The sequence below is a fragment of the Aythya marila genome (genome assembly GCF_965140915.1).
Source record: "Aythya marila genome assembly, chromosome: 13".
NCBI classification, from domain to species: domain Eukaryota; kingdom Metazoa; phylum Chordata; class Aves; order Anseriformes; family Anatidae; genus Aythya; species Aythya marila.
The window spans coordinates 14,357,486-14,375,916 of record NC_139054.1 but is presented as its reverse complement, the minus strand read 5'-3'; the positions used below and the strand labels follow the sequence as shown (position 1 = coordinate 14,375,916).

The window sequence follows — 18,431 nt, the reverse complement described above, 5'->3', positions numbered from 1 at the left end:
TGAGAAGCTGAGGTGCTTCTGCATCGTCTGTGGGCCCCTGTTCCTCCTCTTGCCCCCCGCAAGCCCGGCCTTTGCCTTGCAGTGGTGTGCTGTCAGATGAAAAGAGCTATTTTTTTCCCTGAGAGCTGGCCTTATCAGGCTGTGCTGCCTCAGGGCTCATCCTGACAAACCTGCTACATCGGATTAGTTCCCGTTCCTTCACACGAAAGGGCTGTGCATGCATGTGCGTCTTCTATAGGACGGAATTATCTGATATCTGGAGCCACGGGGGTTAGTCTTGTGAAGGACAGGGGTTGCTCTCTCTTGAAAGGGCTCTGTGCGGGTTCAAACACTCCGTGCTTTCTAACAGCAGAATACTCTGAGGACTCCTGACCTACTGCAGAGCCAGCTGAGGGTCTCTTGGATCCTGAGCGAGGTAGAGAAGGGGGCCAGTGAGCAGTCCGGTGTTGTTCTGCCTGACATGTGCCAGGGGAAAGCAAACTGAACCACCAGGCTCAGAAAGGAAGAGGAGGTCGAGCTTTCACAGCATGTGCTTCAGCAGGTGTGGTGCTGGGGCCGTGGGCCCTTTCTGTCTCACCTGGTGCTGGGTGAGCTGGCGTGGGGATGCCACACATCCCGAATCCAACTGCTGTGGTGTCCCTTGCCTTCTTTTTTAACTTCCCCCTGTCTCTGGAAATCATCAGACTTGAAAGCTAAAATCCACCCGGCGCTGACAGGCACGGTGCTCCCGCGTTTCAAGGGCCGTGCGAGCTTCCTGGTGCCGAGCTCTAACAATAAAGGTCACCGTCCCTACCTTCTCCTCCCCGCAGCGCTTTGCCAGCCCTGCTCCAGGAGAGCAGAGTCGCATAAAGCTTAAGTGCAGTGTCGGAGATCAAATCCTATGTGTGCCTCTATGCCTGACATCAGGAAATAATCTCCCTGCCAAGAACGCCTCTCGCTCGATTTGCGTACACCGCTGCTTTTTTCCACGGTAATTCTGCCTCCCTTAATCCCCATTCATCCTTTCTGTTTTTTTGGAGAAGATTCCAGCGCTGCTGGCTGGAACGAGCACAGCCTGCTTGTCCTTTTCATCAGCACATCTGTTCCATCTGGACTGCTGTCCTTACAAGAAGCAGTTGGCACCCTTTTCATCCTCCAGCTAGCAGAAAGTTGCCTCTGTGTCAGGCAGCATCTCCCAGGAGGCTCAGCAATCCTCTGTTCTCGCCGTTTGCCCTTGAAAGCAGCGCTGCTCCCTAGCTCTGGTCGTGTTTAACACAGCAAAGCACTTTACTCAGGGCGTTGCCATCTCACATCGCTCTGCTAGCATTAGGGCCACGTTTCTGTTAGCTGAGAGTCCTTCTGCTCTCCTCCGTCCTCTTCCCTGGCAGGCTCTTGGTGCTGTGCTGTGGCAGGGGGGTTTAGCTGGAATGGGATTGCTGATGTGCATGCTTCACGTCTGAGATGCTGCGTTAGTGCCTGGAGGTTTTGTTTCCTAAACACGAAGGTGTAGGAGTTTGGATTGGAAGCTGTCAGCTGTGGCGTCGTGGCTTTCCAGTTTCCATCTTCCCCTTCCAAAAGGAAAACATCAGCGTGGGAATTTGGAGTCGCCTTTACCGGCCCTGCGCAGCATGCGGGAGATGGAGTATAAAAGCGTGCTCTGCCCTCACAATCAGCCTGCACCCCTTCTGCACCTCTCCCGTCTGCCCCCGACAGCTAGAGTCACTCCTGGAAGCTCCATGGGATGGAGTGCGTGGGGCATTGGCACACGTGTGGGGCTGCCCCCCCAGCAGGACCCAGCCCGGTTCCCACCAGGGATGCGGGCAGCCGAGTGCCTGCTCTGTCCCACCCGTCCGGGCAGTAACCCTTGGCAGGAGCTCTGGAAATGCTGCCGCCTTCTCAAGCTGTTTAGATTTCAGTCTTTTTTTTTATACCGACGTTTTCCTGGAATCCCTGCAAAGAAACTGGCGAGGTCGTGCAGGCTTTCTGCTCTTAACTCTTGAAAACCCCATCCAAACCGTGGCGATGCTCTGGCCCTCCATACCCTCTGCACCTTCTCCCCACCGGGGACAAATGCTGCCCTAAAAGCCCAGACTGGGGCAGGATTGTAGCACCGTATACCCAGTGCTGGCTCTCTCCTCTCCCCTTGGGGCTGCAGAAAGGCTTGGTGTGAAAGCCACTGGACTTCAGGCCGAAGCTGGCATCCATCTGTGACACTATCAGCATTGCAGCTCGAGGTGTGCGTTGACTTCCAGATGTCAAGGAATCATTCTCCCTTCTTGAAAGACACTTGGTGATCCTGGCAATCAGAGAGCATGCGGTTCCCAGAGCTGTGCAGGTTTGCCTTGCCCTGAGCTGTGAAGTCCCTGCTGGGGCCAAGAGAGAGGAATTTGCCTGCTTGCAGGGGTGAGGCGCGGAGATTTGGACGGGGGAAGAAGGGGAGGAGTTTCCCCTTATTGAATTGGGCGTTTCATGCAAGTTTGGATCTGTTGCAGAACTCGAAGCCTACAAAAATAAGAAGCTCTTTTCTTCCGAGCAAAGTAGGAAAATGATGATGTCTTGTTAGGGAGCTGGGGGCTCAGGGAGGGAGGGAGGGAAGGCTGCCTCGCCGAGACGCAGGCTCCTTGTGGTCCTGGGGCAGGCTGGAGGAGCAGCCTGCGCAGTGGGTGGGGTTCAGCTGGCTGCCAAAGCTTCAGCAAAAACCAGACGGGTGGCTGAGAAATGGCCATTTCCCCAAAATACCACAGTCCTCACGGGGCAACAAAGCAGACTGCTTAGAGGTTCGATGCAAAGTCAGGTCCTGGGAGCTGGGGAAGCTGGCTCTGCTGTCAGAGCGTGGTAAGGGAGGCTGCCCGGTGGAATGAGTGCATGGAGGGGTTTGTTTGGTTCTCCCTGGGATGTATCTAAAACAAATTTAAGGCTGGTCTCTGGGATTTGTCTCTTGCTGCCAGATAAAGAAATAGTTCCCCGTTGATAGAGGGGATCCAAATAGCAGTTGAATGCTGCAGAACTTCTGGAAGCAGATTTCTGTGTGTTGTTCGAGTTGTACAGCCTAATATTTCCTAATATACAGAAAGCAGGTATTGCAGAAAAGGTCCCTTCTGCTCTAGAAGGCTGTGCCCCAAGCAAGGCTGCTGTGGGTGCAAGAAACCATCTGCACAGCTTGCTGTAGGATTGGAACCAATTCTGTTTCTGCACTGAAGGAAGCTATTTCAGTGGCTGCAGAAATATTAATCTGGAGAGTCTTTTTTTGGAGATGGCAGTAAGCCCCACTTCCACTCCCCCCCACCTTTTAATGAAAACAGGATTTTCTGTAGCGTAGTTATGGGATTCTGCAGGATCTGAGTGATGCTTTCCCCTTTGCCTTTTCACCTTTTTCTTTTCATCTCTATTTTCTAACGATAGTAATGGCCATTAGACTGTGAAATGTGATTTGCCTGGAATACAGGCCTCCATTGTACATGCCTTTCTGCTTGCCAGACGGTCCCTTTGGAGCATGAGATCTGCTTTCATCTGCTACAATTTCACCCCTGTTAATGTTTGGATGCTGAAAGGGCAAGCCATATTAATATTCAACAAAACATTTCAACTCTCTTTTTTTTTTTTTTTTTTTTTTTTTTTTTTCCCAACAGGGGAAACTGGCCTTGGTAAGTCCACCCTCATGGACACCCTGTTCAACACCAAGTTTGAAGGTGACCCAGCATCTCACTCGCAGCCTGGGGTCCAGCTCAAGTCTAGTACCTACGACCTGCAAGAGAGCAATGTCAACCTCAAACTGACCATCGTGAGCACAGTGGGCTTTGGGGATCAGATCAACAAAGAGGACAGGTAAGTGAAGAGGGAGAGAGGCCGTATCCTGACCTCATTCTTTCATGCTTGGCATTCTCTTGTGCCCTACTTGGGTCGGACTGTGCTCTCCTCTTTCCTTCTTAGAAGTTGCCTTTGTCCTCTCTTTGGGATGGGACAGGAAGAAAAGAGGAGACCACAGTGTGTCAGCACTGCTCCAGCTGTCACAGCAGCTTTTCGTACACTCTCAGAGCAATATTGGCCTGCCGGCAGCCCAAATTCAGCTGGTGGGGCTGGCTGAGAGCTCCAGGGCATTTCTGTGCTCGTTGCCTTGTGCTGTGCTGACCACAAGCTGCCAACCAAACCACTAGCATGGTCTAGTGACCGTTTGGCTTAACAACCGCTTCTGGCAGGGCTCTTCCATCTTGCCAAAGGACGTACGATTGATGTTCAGTGAAATATAATTTGGGGAACTGTCTCTGGCAGCTCACGTCACAGCAGAGCTGGAGCGTGATGATGGTTAAGCGGTGTGTGATTCCACCAGGCCAGTGCGCATCTGCACAGATGGGGTTTGCTTTGTTGCAAACAGCGTCTGTTAGATTTTCTTTTTAGTTTTGTTGATACCCTTTACGTTGCAAGACTGATGGGCTCTGTATACCAGATGGCCTCGGAAGGGATTTACAGATTTGAATTGGTCAGAGAATTGGTCTTGAAACGAGAAATCTAACGAGCAGCTCATTTTTAAAAGACAAGCAAAGGAGTGCTGTCTGTTTACCTCTCTGCCTGTGAGATGATGTATAACTCTTTTTTCCTTTCACTGAAGCTATAAGCCCATTGTTGAGTTCATCGATGCTCAGTTTGAAGCCTACTTGCAAGAAGAACTGAAGATAAAGAGGGTCTTGCACAACTACCATGACACCCGGATCCATGCTTGCTTGTACTTCATTGCTCCCACGGGCCACTCACTGAAATCCTTGGACTTGGTGACCATGAAGAAGCTTGACAGCAAGGTAGGAACATTTAACTGGTACTGCGCAGGTTATCTTGCTCATGATGGCAATACTGCTGCTTTTCCAGGGCGTATCTTCCCCCTCTGCTTAGCCTTTATGCTAGTGGAGATGGCTGGGTTGGCAGATAAATCCTGTAGACTTACTAAGCACTTTTTATTTTTTTTTGTAAGTTGTGTTGTAGACTTGGAAAAACCACCTGGAGCAAAGCTCAGGACTTCTTATCTCTCTCTGCCTTTCTAGGTCAACATCATTCCTATCATTGCCAAATCGGATGCCATTTCCAAGAGCGAGCTGACCAAATTTAAAATTAAAATCACAAGTGAGCTGGTCAGCAATGGGGTTCAGATCTACCAGTTCCCAACAGACGATGAATCGGTGGCGGAAATAAATGGGACAATGAACGTAAGTGACTCAGCACTTCCTCCTCTCCCGGAGCACTTCAGCACTCTCACTGTCGGGGTGGTGGCCTATAACGGGGTGTTTCTTAAATCCATCTTCCCTTTAATTTTGTGTCTTAAAAATGGAGGATCCCATCTGTGTAGTGTCATCCTAGGCTAGCAGAGCCTTGTGATAGGCTATGGCCTCTCTGGCAGGCTTTTGTACTAAGAAAGCAGATGGTTTTTAACCCCTCCCTTGTCCTAATACATAAATCTTGAGAGACATGCAGGAAATTGGACAGATAGCGAGGTCTGGCTATGCAGAGCAAGGACAACCACAAGTTATGAATTAATCAGATGAATATTATCTGTCTCACGTAAGGGGCAGCCTGTCCACAGTCCGGCACTTCACTGTTCTGCACCAAACAGCTTTGCTCTCCTGGACTGGTGTTTCCTGTGAAGTGCTGCCTCTACAAGGCGTTTCCTCTCAGCTGTGTCTGTCTTTGGAGCAGAGCCCCTTCACCTGGCCGGCTCTGGTACTCCTCCTGTGCGCTGAGTTGCTGTTTTATTACTGATCTTCTTTTCTTACTGATCTGCTGTTGCTTAGCTGGGTCCTGTGTCTGGTTTGGCCTTGCAGCGCTGATGAAGGATGGTGCTGTTGGCCAGAATGGGTGAGCAGGGGGATGCAGTGAGGCTGGATTGGAGCAATGGCTTCCTTTGAGCTACAACCAAGTGGTGGTTTGAGAAATTTGTAATTCAGTCATAAAATACAGGGGTTGGGCCAGAGGCCCCTCTCGTCTCTAAACATCTGCTCTTGGTCACTCCTGGAGTACATAATAAGAGAGAGAAGGTATATGATGCCTCCCCCAAATACTTTCTTAGCCTCTGACCATCTCAAGATCAAGGATTTCTGTCCCATGCACCACCAGTGTGTGAAGAACAGAGTACACAAGTTAATTCCTAGTCAGAGTAATTTTGTGATGGCATCTTGCTCAGTGCTCTCACTGCACCAGATTAAAAGCACTGCTGGAAATGAAGATACAATATCGTTTGGTCCTCAAGGAACCAGAGACGTGATGACAAAGGGAGAATTTCTCTCCCGTTGGCCCTTCTGAGGGTGGAGGTAAACTGCTTATCTTTGCTTTCGGTCATTTCCATGTCTCCTGGCAGGGAATTGCTGTCTCAGGTCGTAGGCGTTCTGGATTGTGTCAGCTGCTGCACAGAGATCAACTCTTTAAATCCTCCATTAAACTGATATAAATCATAATTACCAGCTTTAGGGGGGCTAAGCAGGCTGGAATCTGAATCTAATTGAGGTAGTTTTACACACCTGGAAAACTGGTCTCCAAATAGTGATTTTTTGGAAAACAAATCTGCTTATGCTTCAGGTCAGGAGATGAGGAGATGGAGGAATTGAGACCAATAAAAAAGCCAGGATGGGATGATTTAGGTTTGTAATCTAAATCGCCAATTTTAATCACATTTGAAATTGAGGAATGGAAAACTTTTATTTCAGTCAGTTGGCTTAGCCTTCACGTTTGTGATTCTCTACAGAAAGCTTCATTGTCTTTGCCTTTTACAGATCAACATCTTAGAAAGGTTATAAATGAAGTCTTCAGGCTAAAGTGGGGCTTCTGGCTGATCAGCAAACATTCTAGATCAGTTACCTTTCTTTTTTAATTACAGAGAAAATTGAGACTGGTCTCTTGATTACTTAATGTTTTGCTTATGATCTGCGTTGGTTGTCTTTTCCATGAAAAGTAAAAATGGGTTTTTAAATATGCAAACTCACCGCTTAATGTGCATTTTAGTTTATTATATTCACTTGTGCTGGATGCATGAGGGATTTTTTCAGGGTATTTTGCATACAGAATTGACTTAAAACGAAACACTGCCTGATGTGACAGGAATTGATGAACTGAAGATTTAAGATCTGTGCCATCATGATTAGAAAGAAAAGTATTTAACCGTGAACAAAGGCGTCAAGTGGAGTATTTAGCAAATAATCAGATTAAACAAATCTTCAGAACAAGATGCCTGATTTTGCCTGAAATTGATCTGGTCTTTTTGATAATCCCACTATGCCGATGTTTACAAGTTCAGAGATATAGAGACCACTTCAAAACACTCTCCAAAATTCTTTGGATCTCCTCCCATCCGGGTTTTATTCTTAAATCATAATAAGAAAAATGAGCTCTCCTATTCTTTCAACTCCCAGTTGGCTTTTCCATTTTGAATGAATTAATCTAATGACTGATTAATATATTTTCCCTGCACCTGCTGTTTAAATGGAACCACATGCAACCACATGAGCTGTCCCACATGGTGGGAGCTGGAACTTGCTTGTGGAAAAAGGAAATCACCAGCACTTTCTCCCTGGTGAAGGCAGCAGCCAGACAGTGATGGAGGAACCAACTCCATTCGTGGTGACCGAGCCCAGAGGCAGGCAGGGTTCAGTTTCTGCCACTGCCCCAGGTTGCTCCTCTTGCTCCCATTGCTCAGTTTGTTGCTTGGACATCCCTTTAGTTCATTCCTCCAAAGACCTGAGTGTGAAACAAACAAAAGGCATTTACAGCAGTTGGAGAAATCAGCCAAGGGATGCTCCTTGGGGACAACCTGAAGAAGCCAAGAGGGAGGTGTGAAAACTCACCCAGGAATGACAGGATGGGAAGAGGGCAGCTCTGGTAGCCTGTGGAGGAAGGTGTCACCAAAGGGGAGCCCTTTTTGCCTCTAGCAAATACTGGCATGATCCTGTGGCCTGGATGGGGAGCAGCTTGTGCCCAGCCCATGTGCTGGCTGGCCTCATGTGTCTCAGGTGCAGACCATTTGCACTCATGCTTTGCAATTAGACAGCCCTCTGCTGAAAATCAGATCCCCTTCTACCTGGGACATCACTTTCCTTTTTCTGCTGCTTGGCCTCTCCAGCACAATTGCAAAGGTAACTCTGTGTGGAGAGTGTCTCAGGTGCTCAGATCCTCAGCGTGGCCCAGAACAGCCCCACCAGCTTCACCAGGAGCCCCATTTATGCTGTCATGTTCCCCATGCAAGAGTTGCAAGGCCAGGGAACGAAAGCCGAAGAGCCCATCTTTGTGGGTGCTTGCTGGCAGCTCTTTTTTTACTATATGAGCCACGCTCTGAAAGTAGAAAATGTCATCTCTGAAATCTTTTGCTTGTACTGGCTGTTACCAACGTGTCCATGTTTTCATATGACCCATGGAATTAAAGCTTCTCCACCTTCTCTTGTGAGCAATCTAGGGTCACTGATCTTCCATGTAATTGGCATCCTGGGGCCCTTTTGATTGTCCAGAACGAAATGCAGCTTAAAGGCTCCAGCTAACAAATGTGTCTGCGCAGAACTCAGCAGAAGGGGTGGGTGCAGGGAGCTGGCAACTTTATTTTTAATTCTTGAAACCTTCCACTTGACTTCTTTGTAGCTTGGCAGAATGCAGTGTAGTTCCTCGGAGCAAGTGGAGGTGGGGAAACATCTCGCTTATTGCACAACAGATAAATGCAGTAAGATAGCAGAGTCTGAGGGGTTTGCTTGGCTGCCTGAATTTGGGGAATGAGGGGAGCGTAAGGTGAGGTCTTCTGAGCCTAGAACAGTGGTTTTGGCAGTGTTTTTGTTCCATCTCTGATGAACTTTCACTGGGCAAGTCTCTTAAGCTCTCACTAAAAAGTGACTATTTTGTGCTTCTGGGTCACAACAAGGAAATTTCCTTTTGCTGTTGGTCAAGCATCAGGTGCTGTAACAACCATACCATGTGGTGTGTGTCTTGGCTTGAGGAGCATAATGAGACATGGCTGAGGTACAGCTGTGCTCCCCTGTCCCCAAGGTCCCTCCCTGAAGGTGTGATCCCTGGATTCAGCCTCCTTTATGGAGGGATGTGTTCAGCCCTTCCTCACCAGGGCTGAAGCAGACAGGGAGGAAAGCTGTTATCCTGGGGGTGGAGGGACTTCAGTCCCTGATCTGACAGAGCAAGTTGTCTCGTGCTCTGCTGTGAGCCGAGGGAGCAGTGGCATAAAATCAAGAAGGTTCCAAGACTTCTTTTATTGCTTCTGTGCTTGTGCAGATGTTCTTCTTGGGCACGGCAAGCCCCCGGGACAGCAGCACAGGCAGAGCCCTGCAGCGCGTTGTTGGAGCTCTCTGATGCTAGTCTTGTGCTGGCTCATCTCACCTGAGGTCCTGTGTCTGGGAGGATCAGCCAGGTAGCGGCTGTAGCATGGTAGCACTAACAAAGTTTCCAAAAAGGACCCTCCCTTCTCCCTCCTTGTCTTGGGCTAGTGGCCAGTGACTAGACTCCCTGAGATTAGCTTGTGTGTACTGGCTGTTGTGCTCGGTGGTTGTGCTGATCTCCGCGTGCTGTCGAGTCAGCCAGAGTTGAGGGGGACTAACGAGGGTTGCATTAAATGTGTTCCAGGCCCACTTGCCGTTTGCAGTGATTGGGAGCACAGAGGAACTGAAAATAGGAAACAAAATGATGAAAGCTCGTCAGTACCCCTGGGGCACGGTGCAGGGTGAGTCAAGACCTGGGATTTTTCATGGCATGGATGGTGGCACATCCACCAGGAGGCAGTGGGCTTGCTCTGATAAGAGGAGCAAAGACCTGCTGGTCTTCAATGTCTTGCAGGGGATTATCTTGTTAAATCCTTGTGTCAGGCCTATAATAACAGTTCTCTGTTCGGAAGGGCTGTTAAACCTGCTGGTGGAGTAGATGTGGGGCCTGCGGGAAGACATCTTTGTTTCTACACCTGTCTTACTCCTTATCTTGTCTTCTCATAGTGGAGAATGAAGCTCACTGCGACTTTGTGAAGCTGCGAGAGATGCTGATCCGTGTGAACATGGAAGACCTTCGTGAACAGACCCACACACGCCACTACGAGCTGTACCGGCGGTGTAAGCTGGAGGAGATGGGTTTCAAGGACACCGATCCAGACAGCAAACCCTTCAGGTGGGATCCCTGGAGTAGACAGGGGAGCTCAAGGGAGGCATTGGTGGATGCAGTGTCTGTGTGTGGGTATGCATGCATCCTTGAGAGAGCATGTAAAGAGCCAATGTGGCAAGAAAACCTGCCAGGTCAGATAAATCCAGTGGTTTTCACGATGAGGGCCTGATCCGAGAGGCTCAGAGGAAGCAGAATTTGTCCCCACTCATGTCATTGGACTTTCCTTTTTCTTTAGCTTACAAGAAACTTACGAGGCGAAAAGAAATGAGTTCCTGGGGGAACTGCAGAAAAAGGAAGAGGCAATGAGGCAAATGTTTGTCCAGAGAGTCAAGGAAAAAGAAGCGGAGCTGAAGGAGGCTGAAAAAGAGGTGAAGACTACAGTACTTGTCTCTTGGTGGTTGTGGTGATAGATCTACTCCCAAGTGGGCAGCTGCTGCCAGAGCACCTTCTGCAGTGTAGTTTAGGACTTTATCAAAAAGTCTGAAGTTTAACTTGGGATCATGGGGACATTAAGGTGTTCATCCTGTAGTGCTCACCTCTCCCCTTTTCCCTCTAGCTGCATGAAAAGTTTGATCGTCTGAAGAAGTTACATCAGGATGAAAAAAAGAAGCTAGAGGATAAGAAGAAATCGTTGGATGATGAAGTAAATGCATTTAAACAAAGGAAGACAGCAGCTGAATTGCTCCAATCTCAGGCTCAGCAGGCTGGAGGATCGCAAACTCTTAAAAGAGATAAGGAAAGAAAAAAGTAAGTTGCTAACCTGGTGGTATTTGCTTTGCAGTAATGGTTCTCTCTTCATATTTTCCTGGGTATTGATAACTCTTTTCCAATTTACCCAGTCCTTATCAGGGGAAGGCTTGCAGAGAGACGTAATCTTTAGTAAGCCTGAGCAGTAGCTGGAAGCATTTTACCTCTGTAACCCTCAGGAGCAGCGAGCGCAGTACTCGCCTCCCTCACTGCTTGCTGAAAGCATGGGAGAGGATGAGCTTGTTTCCATTTACTGGGATTCCCTGCTCTTCCCTTGGTCTTTCAGTGCCTGTGATGAAGTGGAACAAAACCGGCTGCCAACGTTAGGGTGTAGTTAACGGGGATGTCCTGCCACCCCCAGAGAGGAGTGTGTCCTGTCCCAGGGTCTTGATTAGGTTTGGGAAAAGTTTATGCAGTGGAGATTATTCAGGGAGCCAAATAGTCTGGAATTCTTGAATCTGCAAAACGTAAGACCGCAAAAGTATTAGTACTCTCCCTAGCCCTAAATTAACTTCTTGCCCTCCACAGAAAGAGTGATAAGTAATGTATGGATTTAGAAAGGTTCCTCATGCAATAGGACTGGTGCAATAGGATTCAGCCTCTGGTCACAGTCCCGTTGTCTGGGCTCTCAGCAGTGCCCATCCCAGGCTCTTAATGTTCTGCAATTCCTCAAGAGCAGCCCAGCTGTACAGCTGAAACAGTTTTCCTGTTCCACCTAGCAATGGAGTTCCTAGCAAAAAGGAGTTCCTTTTCTTCTCACTGTGGTACAGTATCCAAAGTGGAGGGCTGTGCCACCTTAGCATGTGTACAAAGAGCAGTGTGCGGATAAACAAGTGTCTGTTTTTTACATCACTGCCATATAATCCCCTCTCCGCACATCCCTGAAGCAAACCCAGAGAATTTTGCCTGCACGATGCAGTTTTAAGTACATGGAGAAATGCTGTTCATACGAAGAATATGGCACATGCCCAGATAGCTGACAGGACCACTTGTCAAGAAAAATAGTCCTTGACTGTTAAACTTGGAATCAAATGAGACAGGAGGGGAAAAACCCAATAACCAGAATCAGATCCTATTTTAGTCTTTTTCGTTTTGAGCTGGAACTGCTTCAATGTCAACATTCTTGTGCGATGAGCAATTAGTGCTCCTGCCCTTCTCTCAGTTGTCCGTTCCTTTTTCCACTGCCTATTTTGATTTGCCCTTTTGAATTACCTTCAGGGGGTTTTAATATCTTTGCAAACTGAGGAGCCTGAGACTGACTGGGGACAGCCTGGACTATGTGAGGAATACACAACTAAGTTCTTTTCATGCTCAGAGCCCTCAGTTGTCTGCACACTGAGGACTGCAGACTTGTGCCGTGAGATTAGTCTGGGTGAGGAATGCAGAAGAGGGGACAACGTGCCCTGTAGTATCAGCAAGTAGTAGCTGTGGCCAGGTTAGCCAGGTTACACACTTGTTCCTAGAAAGCAGTTCTGATCTCAGAATCATCCCTGACACCACGCATATCCATACAAATACACATTGGTACTGCCCTTGTTGGTTAAGCCTGAGGCATAGTAAACTGCGAAAGCAGTGGGACAGTGCTTGCTTCAGGCTTGGGGAGGTAATATGAGGCCTCTCTCCTCCAGGAAAACAGCTGTGTTAAAAATAGTGATGTTTTCTTTGCTCTAACTTCTCCAGTTGTCCTTAATGATTCATTTCAGTATTTATTTCATTCATAAATCTCTATAACAATCCCTGAATTTCACAAGCCAGTAGCATAATCGTGTCTTGTTTAATAATAACTGTCAGTCCACTAGCCTTTTTCTTTCACAGAGACTTCTTTAAGCCCAAACTCGATAATTTGTACTAATTGTGACTTGGTTTCTTTATTTTTTTTTCTTTCTATTGTTGCATCATCATCACCATTATTAGTTCTTACATGTATGCTGTTTTACAGTTAACTGCTCTTGGCTGCATGGTGCATGAGGCACATTGTCCTGGTAAGCGTCATTAACTAATATAGACCTCACAGTGGGATTAGTTACAGTTCCTAAAAAAGCAGACCCTGTGCAAGTCCAGAAGCCTAAAAATATTATCGTCCCTGTTTTCCTCTGCTTTCACCCTTGTTGTATATGCCTTACCAGTCTCTCTGTATGCAGTTGTAGAAAAAGGAAGCATTGAAGCCAATCATTAAAAATTCCACAAAGTAAAATACAGGGAGATTCAGTATTTGGACATTAAATGTGGGAAAATAAGGATTAGGTCCTCTTCCTTTTAAATGTTTCCAGCACTTTGCTGGCTTTGTCTTTATTCTAGCTCCCCTAGAAATAAATGATATTCTTTAATCACGTAGGCCGTGTCGATACCATGGCAATAGTTGCTATGGAGAAGTGGTGATGACAGAACCCAGCTAGCCTTGAAAATGTCTCTTCCCTTTCTTCTCCATCCCTCCCACCCCTGCAAGGTGCAGGGTTTGCTTGTGGTTACAGTGCAGGTGAAGAAGGATGCGAGACTGGTTTCAACATCCCCCCCAACAGATGGTAAAATCTGTCCAAACCAGAGCTTTCATTTGTCCTAACGCACCAGAGAAACACAGAAAGAAGTGTGAGTGTGTGTGTGTGAGTGTGTTCAAGGAACTACTGCTAAATAATCAGAGAAATAGTAGAAAAGAATAGAAAATAGAATAGTAGAAATAATAGAAAATAACCTGCTGGCTTATTATAGTTGTTTGTCCAGAATCACGAGAGATACTGAGCATGTACCAAATAACGAAGGCTCTGAATAAAGCCAGAGAGACTTTATGACATTTTTAATAGTCCGGTGGGGTACCCCACGGACAGATCCTCAGTTGTAGCAGGCAGGTGCAGACACACACATCTGGGAGCCAGGCGCAGTGTGCCCAGTTGGGTAAGACTAGTGACAGAAGAAGGCTGTGCTCAAGATGCATCCAGAAAGGCTGCCAGAGCACTTTGCCTCGCATTAAGGGCAGCATCCGAGTCTCTGAGGAGTTTTGGCAAGGCTCAGGGAGTTCCTGCTGGAGCGGAGCCCTGCCAGTGGTGTCACGCTGTGAGCCTGTCCAGAGTGTCTCTGCCTTGATGTGAGCAGGGAGAGAAGGTGGCTACGTCGTCGTGGGCAGGCTTGTGGAACAGATAAGGATGTCCAGAAGGTTTACCAGATGTCACCAAAAGCAGGAGTCTGCAGAGTGAAGTGCCAACAACTATTGTAAAATGAAAGCTAATTTAAACCCAGCTGTGTAAGAAATGCACCTGCCTGGCAGAGGATCCTTATTAGGGTTACTAGCTAAACTGCTAATGGCAGTGGGCTACTTATAGCTGGGCTGAGCGTGTTTAAATGAGCCTTTTTATTTTGTTGCTGATTCTCTGGTGAGAGGAAAAGGAAAGCTCTTAGGGAAATGTCTTGCTTCTTGACTGAGCAGCAACGCCAAGGTGAAGGCGACAGCACCCCTAGTGTGAGACACACTTCCCTGAGAAGAAACGTGTTGGAACAGCAGCATTTAAAGTATAAAACCCTAAAATCTCAGCCTCTAGGCCACCTTCCCTGCAGACAAACCTGGGCTGGTTTTACATTCTCTGCTGGATGCAGTCCAAAATAACTTAGGGTCTGCCCTTACATAAAGAAAAGCTGATTCCAGGATTTCTTCCCTTTTGTCTCCACCAAGAGAAGTGGAATAGCACCTAAACATCACGCTGTCACTGAGAGGCATTCGAGTTTAATTTCAATGGGATGTTCCACTTAACAGAAGAGCTTCAGAAGGGTCTTGCACTGACTCAAACTGGAGCTCGCAGTTGTCTTGAGCGGTCTGGTAGAATGAATGCCTCTGCTGCCAGCAGTAACTGTAACACAATGAAAAGAACAATTCGGTGCTTTTCAGGGTATGAATGTTGAAAAATAAGCTCAAAGAATAACAGTGTTCATTACTGGTGCTGAGTACGGAGACACGGCTAAAGTGCAGTTAGAGTGAACATTACTGATTTTTGTTGGGTTTGGATTGCTCTTGGCAGGCGGTGTAACTGTACACTGTTGTGTGCTGGGCTGTGAATCAAATGAAGTTCTTTGTTTCCACTACACAAATGCAGGCAGTGCCTTTTTCAATGGGCATTTGTCCTTGCTAAATTAAATATGTATATATGGTACTTTTCCAGAATTCAGAAAAATAGTCTCAATATTGATCCAGTAAGTATTGCAGGGCTCCACTGTTTTGCAAGGATACAAACAAGCCACAGTTGATGAGCCTTGCAGCTTGCAAAACTGTGATAGGATTGTTGTAGAAAAGAAATGTTTCATCCCACTGCTGAGTATGTGTGTGTGTATGCATGTGTGTGTGCATAAAGCATGTTTTGTAGTCAAATTAAACTGTATTAACACTGAGCAACATTTCTTTGTGTGTGTGTGTGTGTGTTAGGAAACATATTTATATTCTTATTTTATTTTTTAATTTTGTCATTAATCCATAAAGCCATTAATCTGCCTTTTTCTTTCATTTTCAGTTCGGGTTTCCTGTAGAACCTTTCCCTTCACACCAGAAGCGAATGCCCCCACATTCGGTTAACACGCAGCTATGCCACTGTGCCTGTTTGCTCACCTTTACTCATTGCTCCCTTACTGTGCTCACCATTTTGTTATAAGCGACAGTCCGCACCCTTGGCTGTTCTGGGTTATGGTTGTTTTTTTGTGAAAAAACTCAGCAACAGCCTACGTGGAACTGGCAAGAGATGCTCGGGGCTGATACCTCTTCCCCTTTTGGTCAATAGCAGGCTGCCAAGCGCTTGTAGGACTAGCGTCCCCGCTGCTCAGTCGTTCAGCTTTTTGCCTGTCCCCTCCACTTCGTGCGAGGGCTGCACGGTGACAGCGCGGCTGCTTGGCGGTGTGCATTTCGTGCCTGTCGTGGGACTGCTGTGAATGCAACCCAGCGCTGCAGCGTGCTGGTCTCAAGAGACTGGCTGCCCCCTCCCCTTTTTAATTTGTTGCGTCTAACCCATCATTACCCCACTGTGCTGTCATGCGCGACTCAAATCATTTTAAAGGACTTTTTGCAAGACTTGACATCCCCACAGGCATGAGGGCTTGAATCCAAACCTCAAATCCCCAGGCTTGGGGGATTTTCAAACTTGGATCCATGGTTTGCAACTAAGTGTTCTCTGAATGCTGCAGGGGTCACGAAGGATCTCTTGCCTTGTCGCCCTCTCAGTGTGCTGGGCTGGATGCACTTCCTGGATCCAATCTCAGGGAAAGCTGGTCACCTTGCTGTACATATCAGTGTTTGTGAAGAAAGACGATGATGTTTCTTTGACTTTCTTCTCAGTGATTCCAACAATTTCTGATTTTAATGCAAAAAGTGTTACATTTATTTTTTTTAATTTGACATCTGTCCAGAAGTGTACAGATGTTGACAGGTTGCCTCATATTTTTTTTTTTTTTATTATTATTCAGCAAAAGCTTTGTTTTAATGCAAGATGTGCACTAAAAAGGGAGGTGTTTTGCTCATTGGGGCCAGGAGTTCACTGAGCGGCCAAGTGCCAACTGTGGTTTGCCTGCAGGTATCTTCTCTGTGTATTTCTGGATGATTTTGTGTTTTTTGTTTTTATTTTTTATGCCTTTTTTTTTTTTTTTTTTAATAAAGTCTTCGTCAGACAGTGAATTCTGGTTAACATTTACTTCTTCTTTTTTTTTTTGTTTTCTTTGCCCTTCTTTTACAGTAACCCATGGCTCTGTACTGAGTAATTATCCCTGAATACAATGGGCTGGAATGGACCTTCATTTACTTGTTAAATCACAGGGTCTAATAAAACGTGACAGCATTTCAGCTGTGACCTTTCCATGGTGTTACTCTTGCTCTCTCCTATATCCTCATTGTGAACCTGACTTTACTATGTACTGGTGATTATTGCTTTTATTAAACAATGTAAAATGAGTCCTAACAAGCTTTTGGACACTGCAACTTTAAATCTTAATTTTTTTTTCCATGCAGTTAATAGATTCCCCTTTCTCCTGGTCCCTCTCCACCCAGATAATGTGGAAATAAGTTCTGTGAGTTATTTTTGCTGGCAAAATAACAATGCAGTTTAAATGTATTTATTGGTGACTTTAAGGTGAGAACGGCACCTTAGTTAAATTATCACATAGTCGAGACATTGAAAACTCTTTTCTTTTCATACTCGGTGTCATTTTTGTGACATCACCTATCTCTCTTAATTTGCTTTTCTTTTGCTAATTCATGCTACCTAAAGACTAGCATTTAATACTCATTTCCATTTCAGACTTGCTTGTTGTGACCCTGATCCTTCAGTCACACTGCGTACAGGCACTGTCCGCAGGCAGGATGAACCCGTGTGTCCTGACCCTGCTAAAAGATCAGGCTGTGTACTAGCAAATAGTTCCAACAAAACCCCTTTAAACCCCAGGTTTTTGGATGATAAGCACACCTCAGAGCTTGCCAGGATAAGTAATACCATTTGTAGTGCAAACTGCTGCTGACAGTTGTACTAGGGAGGTGTTAGGGATGGTGCTAAAACCTCACGAGCAGTTCTTACATTCCCATTAGTCTTGCTGGCTTGCAACAAACTGTAGCCTGGCCTCTCCCAGCAATCAAGGCAGCTAAAACTCTCGATTGCAGTGTATTTTCTCAGGAATTGTTTCACTATAAATACAGTTTTATTTCCTGAAAAGTTCTTCGGTTCTTTTTTTTAAAAAGCAAATTAAAATAATTGGAGTGTTTACTTCTTCCATTACTGTTGAGTGCCTGCTCCCAAAACCAGTCAGCATCATTATGTCAGTATTTTTTGGGACATCTGATAAAAGAAGCATTTAATGTAGATTTATTATTTATTTTAACACCATGCCACAGATCAACCACCGGTTGTTCTTCCTGGTTATTTGCCTTATTAGAATGTAATTAAAAGTTTTATAAATGAAAAAATGTTTTTATTTGTGTAATTTCCTTTAAGTGTCAGAGGTGCCATGAGATATAAAACCTCACAGAAAGAGGTGCCATCTCCTCTCAGCTGTTTTCACGTTGCATCTCTTTTCCTTGCTTTTTGAATGTCTTTCTCTTTTTTGCTAATCTTCTGTTTTTTTCTCTTTTTTCCCTCCCTCTCTCTCTCTAGCTTTTTTTAATCTGTCTTCGCCAGCTGCACGGGGTCTGAGGGAGAAGACTGCCACTTCTAGAAGAGGTTAGGGATCCTATGTCTGGGGAGGGGGGCGCAAACCTTCAGTGTTAGTGTCTGGGGAAGAAGCTCTTGTGCTGACTTGCATGGTCTCTAAAATCAAGGTGTCTTGTGATTTGTGTGACAAGACAGCGGGGGGCTGCTGGTTTCCTTGAGAAACACAAATGCGATGGTGTTCGGACTAATTATGTAGCGAATACATTTTCAAACATTGTTACGAGCATTTTTTTTTCTAATTTTGTCTTTAATAATATAAATGTCGCGGGCTTCCACGGGGTTTGAAGCCTTTCCGTATTTCCAATCTGCTGTTGCTCGATTTGATTCTGGGAAACCGCGCGAAGACAAACAGAAGCGCGGCGCAATTTGCGATGTCGGCAGCCACGAAGTCTTTAATTCTAACGCCAATAAAGTGAAGAACTGCGTGTT

The 18,431-nt window shown here is 46.4% G+C and overlaps 1 protein-coding gene across 5 annotated transcripts in view; it reads left to right on the top strand.

Moving 5' to 3' along the window:
- The window catches only part of SEPTIN6 (septin 6), a 26,454-nt gene extending 8,023 nt beyond the window's left edge, over nt 1–18,431 (top strand). The window contains exons 3-11 of one of the 5 annotated variants that reach the window (XM_082770728.1): nt 3,609–3,804; nt 4,586–4,772; nt 5,013–5,174; nt 9,568–9,664; nt 9,930–10,098; nt 10,328–10,460; nt 10,649–10,839; nt 12,779–12,821; nt 15,330–16,522. In XM_082770728.1, the coding sequence (XP_082626854.1) occupies nt 3,609–3,804; nt 4,586–4,772; nt 5,013–5,174; nt 9,568–9,664; nt 9,930–10,098; nt 10,328–10,460; nt 10,649–10,839; nt 12,779–12,782 (1,139 nt within the window). In that variant the 3' untranslated portion in view covers nt 12,783–12,821; nt 15,330–16,522. The other 4 variants (XM_082770727.1, XM_082770725.1, XM_082770726.1 and 1 more) reach the window with 4 other exon arrangements.